The sequence below is a fragment of the Perkinsus marinus genome, assembly GCF_000006405.1.
Source record: "Perkinsus marinus ATCC 50983 genomic scaffold scf_1104296956600, whole genome shotgun sequence".
Classification (NCBI taxonomy): domain Eukaryota; phylum Perkinsozoa; order Perkinsida; family Perkinsidae; genus Perkinsus; species Perkinsus marinus.
The window spans coordinates 61,345-67,295 of NW_003207414.1; the positions used below are offsets into that span (position 1 = coordinate 61,345).

General features: G+C 40.9%; 1 protein-coding gene across 1 annotated transcript in view; it reads left to right on the top strand.

Annotated features, from left to right (window-relative positions):
• Positions 1–3,056: 3,056 nt before the first annotated feature.
• The window catches only part of Pmar_PMAR016382 (Histidinol-phosphate aminotransferase, putative), a gene marked incomplete at both ends in the record, with an annotated part of 4,483 nt that continues 1,588 nt past the window's right edge, over positions 3,057–5,951 (top strand). Inside the window, 5 exons of the mRNA XM_002775105.1 lie at positions 3,057–3,215; positions 3,921–4,093; positions 4,310–4,391; positions 4,757–4,832; positions 4,880–4,951. Coding sequence (XP_002775151.1) covers positions 3,057–3,215; positions 3,921–4,093; positions 4,310–4,391; positions 4,757–4,832; positions 4,880–4,951 — 562 coding nt within the window. The remainder of the gene's footprint in view (positions 3,216–3,920; positions 4,094–4,309; positions 4,392–4,756; positions 4,833–4,879; positions 4,952–5,951) is intronic.

The following is a 5,951-nucleotide window of genomic DNA, read 5'->3' on the forward strand; positions in this document are numbered from 1 at the left end:
GGGGCTTTGGACTAGAGGGATTTGGTATTAACGAATAGCTTCAGTTTGTTGTTATTATTTGTTGAGTTGTGGGATGTATAACGGCATTGATGGAAATTGTGAGAGGATTGGCGACTCGCCACTGGCGAGAATTGGGCAAGGTATGGTTCGACGAGATCGTGAAAACGGGGGCTCTTCGTAGAAGGTGTTGGAAATGCATAAAGGGTTGTGATTGCGGTACGCAATTTTCGGACTTGATTTATATATGGCGTGCATGTAATGTATGAGACGGTGGTATCTTTAAAAAGACGACGACCAACGAATACCTTTATAAAGACGACGACCAACGAATACCTTTATAAAGACGACGACCAACGAATACCTTTATAAAGACGACGACCAACGAATACCTTTATGAAGACGACGACGACCAACAAATACCTTTATAAAGACGACGACGACCAACGAATACCTTTATAAAGACGACGACCAACGAATACCTTTATGAAGACGACGACGACCAACAAATACCTTTATGAAGACGACGACGACCAACAAATACCTTTATAAAGACGACGACGACGAACGAATACCTTTGTAAAGACGACGACGACCAATAAATACCTTTATAAAGACGACGACCAACGAATACCTTTACATTTCCATGGGGAACTGATTCACAAATGTGTTCCTAATTATGTGGGAGATTCAGAACGAGTTCCCGCTGGGAACATTATAGCCTATATAATCCATCCTATAAATTATAATAGGTTTCTGGATGATTTCCCTGTAACCTGCAAGTACGGCTATTCTAATAGAAATCAATACAGGCCAGGACATGTTGCTGAACCTGTTCTTAGTGTTAACCCTTAGGTCGAGGCTTAGGTCCTAAACTTCAGGACGACTTTGGCCTGGTTGGTAGCTGGAGATGCCCGACGAGTCTACTGTCAGTACTGTTGGTATGACTGTTGGAAGTAGTTGCAACAAGACCGTTAACGTCTTATACGGAAATCGACGTTTATCAGATCAAGCCTATTCTGGTCGATTAGCTGAACTTGATTCTGGTGCGTTGTTGTACTAAGGTTTTGCAGCCACAGACTGTCGTAGCTTCTCCTCTCCTTAAACTGATGGAAGGCTCCTATTACCTCCACTTTTCTCCAGAACGGCTCCCTTACGGATCGACGACAGTTAACAACATGACCATTTTTTGGAGTGGAAACAGAATTATACACGTTTGACATGGTAGAATATACGAGTCACAAGTAGTGAAACGTTGACCATCAACAGCCTCAACCAGTCATACAAATAAACAGAGTCCGCAAGGAGACGCAAGGAGAAAAATGTTATGTAGTATTAGCTATACTATGTTACGGTCGGCCGACTCGGTTGGTTTGGACGGTTCCTCAACGCGACTAGTACTCATGTGAAAAATGGAGAGTAAAAGTACAGACTTGAGCCAGATGGCTACGGAGTTATCTCACATGCTCATAGTATCAATTTAATTAGCAGCAATGATAACTCAAACACCTAATCTCAGCATCATATATCTATCCTCTGGCCTTCCTGCCTGTCGTTACTCGCGACACTACGGTGCAAAGGTTAAAGAGTTCACCATCTCAATAAACTCAAACGGTTCAGCGAGGGGACTTACAAGCGGTAAAGCTTACCTCCCCATGTAGCGACCCAAGATCTAGAATCGCTAGTGACCGCACTGAAAGACCCTAGAGGCGTTAGCGAGGAAGAGCAAGCTAACGGAGCGAGTAGCAAAGACAGGAAGATGAAGGTACGCGGAAGGAATACATCAGAATAGGGTGATGAGACAGAGACATCAAGTAAACGCACTAGGTAATCAGTACGACCTGAAGGCCAAAACTGATCGAGTACAGGACATCAGCCACGAACATATTAATGACGATATATTTTCCCTTGCACACTTGAGAGTTTCCTCAACGCGTCACGTGCGTGCACAAGAACATTGAATGACATTGCTCACTAATATTCCCACTTCTATAAATATGTATAGTGGTTATTAATATCGGGTAAAGTTGAGAATCAAGGAAAGAGTTCGGGCAGACGGCTACGGAACAAGGGCTGAAAAATTTGTTTGTGACGGAATTGGGTTGGAAGATGGGCCATAATCGGACCTATTTTGAATCTTTCCATGGGGAACCTAAGATACGTTTTGATCTAAGATGGTTCATAATCGGGTCTATTTTGAATCTTACCATGAGGAACGTAAGATACGTTTTGGCCTAGGATGGTCCATAATCGGGCCTATTTTGAATCTTACCATGAGGAACCTAAGATACGTTTTGATCTAGGATGGTCCATAATCGGGCCTATTTTGAATCTTACCATGAGGAACCTAAGATACGTTTTGGCCTCGGATGGTCCATAATCGGGCCTATTCTGAATCTTACCATGATGAACCTAAGATATGTTTTTTAATCATCTACACGTATAATCATGACCGGCACTCTCCTGAGTGGTCTTTAATGATACATCTACAAGGCTTTGCAGGGGCAAGCTGTAGTTAAAAGTAGAGGGCATGGGAATCGAACCGGGGATCTCTCGGGGTAGTTTTCTTCCTTTTTTCGTCATACTTTTGTGGCCTTGCATTTGTGAGAACGATTATTGAGTGTCGTGTTTGATATTATTTAAATCGTCGGGTGGTTGGGAGAAAAATTCCGGATTTTTTATGATAAAAACGTTGTGAATTTATCACGATCGGATATTTTCTGCCCATTATTTGTCCTCATCAGTGAATTTTTTGTATTTTTTTCAGAGTTGAGGTTATTTTTACGATTGTTTTCCATAATTTTTTTATTATTTTTTTTCTGATTCACATACGGTAAGTATTGGTTTCGTCTTCACTGTTGGTCGTTTCCCTCCATCGCGAAGTGTTACGGAAAATTTGGCTCTAGTTTTTTTTCGAAATTTTTTTCGAGGTGAATGTAGTAGGAATTTTTTTTCGGTTGTTTTCCGAATTTTCTGTATATTTTTTTATGAGTTGAAATTATTTTTATGATGTTTTATTTTTATTATTTTCTCTCTGCACCTTAGCGTTATCTACCAGTATGCTGATCCGCAGCGTCGGTCGTTTTTCCCCTTCCCGAGGTGTTCGCCCGGTCGCTCCATTATCCCACGTGAAGGTGTACGCGCCTCCAGACAGTCTCAACCAAGTTTTGAGGGATAGCAAGGACCTCAAAAATGCGCTAAAATTGGATTATAACGAAGTAGGGACAAGAGTCTGTTTTTGTTAGTATTGGAGGAATATGTGTTTGGTTTCCTCACCTGAGCTCGGGAGTTATGGAAATTTGGGTAAAAGTGTAGAGAAATTTTATCGGAATTTTCGTATTTTCACTAACGCATATGGTTGACCTGTGTTAGCTATCTGATCGCTTTCCTCACTAACTGTGCGTCTACGAAAACCAATGAGAATTTTCCAAAAAAAATTTTGAAAATTCTCATATTGCCACCAACACATGTAATTGACCATGTGTGTACTTTACCACAATTTACGTAGAGTATTCTTAACAATGGAGTTTTTTCACCACCCTAGTGATATGAAAAACACTAGTGAAAAATATATTTCACGACTACTGCATATCACCGCGAATAATATTCGTGTATTTGTTAAAAGTTGTAACCTTCTTCTCTTCGAAGATATGGTGCCTTCTAATGCACTACTGATTGAGTAACCTCTAACTGTAAGAGTACAATTACAGTGTAAAACTGTCTACAGTTTTAAGGCTTATAACAATCGGAAGGCCTAGGCCTTTCGATTGTTATAAGTCCTCAACACATATGCCCAAGGCGTGAGATTTTACGTCTCTGCCAGTTCGCACGTTCATCATGTAGATGAAACTGTAGGGCTTTTGATCAGTACTGTCAGGCTTCAACACATAAGCCTGAGGTTTTACAAACTTATAGTCATTCAGGCGACCATTCCTCCACCAAGAGCGATCACTGACAAGCTCGTGAGCTTTCTGCACTCACAGGATGGCCGTTTGACTTTGCCGTGGTACCCTCATCTTTTTGGTGAAGCGTGTCTGGATGGGATCACTGAGCATGTGAAATTGGATAAGAAACATATATTGGTTAACAACGGCAGGTATGAAAATGTTTGTTTTTTTTCTCAGATGCGTTTGCTCGATAATTATAAAAATGTGTGGAATTTTCATATTGTTACCAACACATTGTTGATTTTTCCCGAAAAATTTTTCCGAAATTTTTTTTCCGAAATTTTTTTCCCGAAAATTTTTCTCAGAAAATTTTTTTCCGAAAAATTTTTTCTTCTCCGAGTGGTTGACGAGGTATGCATTTTCAGTGATGATGCACTTCGCTTGATAATGGACACCTTTCTGGCCCCTGGGGACAAGGCGTTGGTTCCTCAGCCGAGTTACCCGCAAGTAAGCTTTTTGTTGGTGACTGCTTTTCGCATTTTTCTTTTTTCGGTTTCGAAGTGTTGGACGTATTCTAATAGTTACTATTATAATGGAGTGATGTGGAAAACATATTTCACATTTCACTTCGCGTAAAACGGGTGAAAGTCCAATATACTACTATAGCTACTAGTATAATACTTTCATAAAATTGTTCTTATGCAGTTGACATGGATTTGTAAATCTCGCTCGCCCGAAAATATTATTATATTTACAGCGGTTAAAGAAGATTGATACGTGAAAAGGCATTGATTTCATACTGGAAATGTGCTGTATCGGGGCTAGCGGAGCGAAGCGTTTCATGATGTGCATTTTTGGCATTGTGGTGACAGGTTGGAATTTTCATAGAGGGGTGTCACGCCCAGCATGTGAAGATGGAGCTGAAGGACCCATTTTGCAATGATGAAAGTATGGGGAAATTATTATGAATATTTTTTAACGGTTTTTATGTGTAGGTGAACTGAGAGAAAAAATTGCCGAAGTTGATCCTAAAGTGATTTATTTGATATCCCCGAATAACCCTACAGGTAAGTAGAGGAGGTGGAGTAGGAATATATGTAATCGTTTTCCTCAGCACCTGAGCTCAGGAGTTTCCTATACAGTGTTGGAGTAGGAATATATGTAATCGTTTTCCTCAGCACCTGAGCTCAGGAGTTTCCTATACAGTGTTGGAGTAGGAATATATGTAATCGTTTTCCTCAGCACCTGAGCTCAGGAGTTTCCTATACAGTGTTGGAGTAGGAATATATGTAATCGCTTTCCTCAGCACCTGAGCTCAGGAGTTTCCTATACAGTGTTGGAGTAGGAATATATGTAATCGCTTTCCTCAGCACCTGAGCTCAGGAGTTTCCTATACAGTGTTGGAGTAGGAATATATGTAATCGCTTTCCTCAGCACCTGAGCTCAGGAGTTTCCTATACAGTGTTGGAGTAGGAATATATGTAATCGCTTTCCTCAGCACCTGAGCTCAGGAGTTTCCTATACAGTGTTGGAGTAGGAATATATGTAATCGCTTTCCTCAGCACCTGAGCTCAGGAGTTTCCTATACAGTGTTGGAGTAGGAATATATGTAATCGCTTTCCTCAGCACCTGAGCTCAGGAGTTTCCTATACAGTGTTGGAGTAGGAATATATGTAATCGCTTTCCTCAGCACCTGAGCTCAGGAGTTTCCTATACAGTGTTGGAGTAGGAATATATGTAATCGCTTTCCTCAGCACCTGAGCTCAGGAGTTTCCTATACAGTGTTGGAGTAGGAATATATGTAATCGCTTTCCTCAGCACCTGAGCTCAGGAGTTTCCTATACAGTGTTGGAGTAGGAATATATCTAATCGCTTTCCTCAGCACCTGAGCTCAGGAGTTTCCTATACAGTGTTGCAGTAGGAATATATGTAATCGCTTTCCTCAGCACCTGAGCTCAGGAGTTTCCTATACAGTGTTGTTGGAGTAGGAATATATGTAATCGCTTTCCTCAGCACCTGAGCTCAGGAGTTTCCTATACAGTGTTGTGGAGTAGGAATATATGTAAT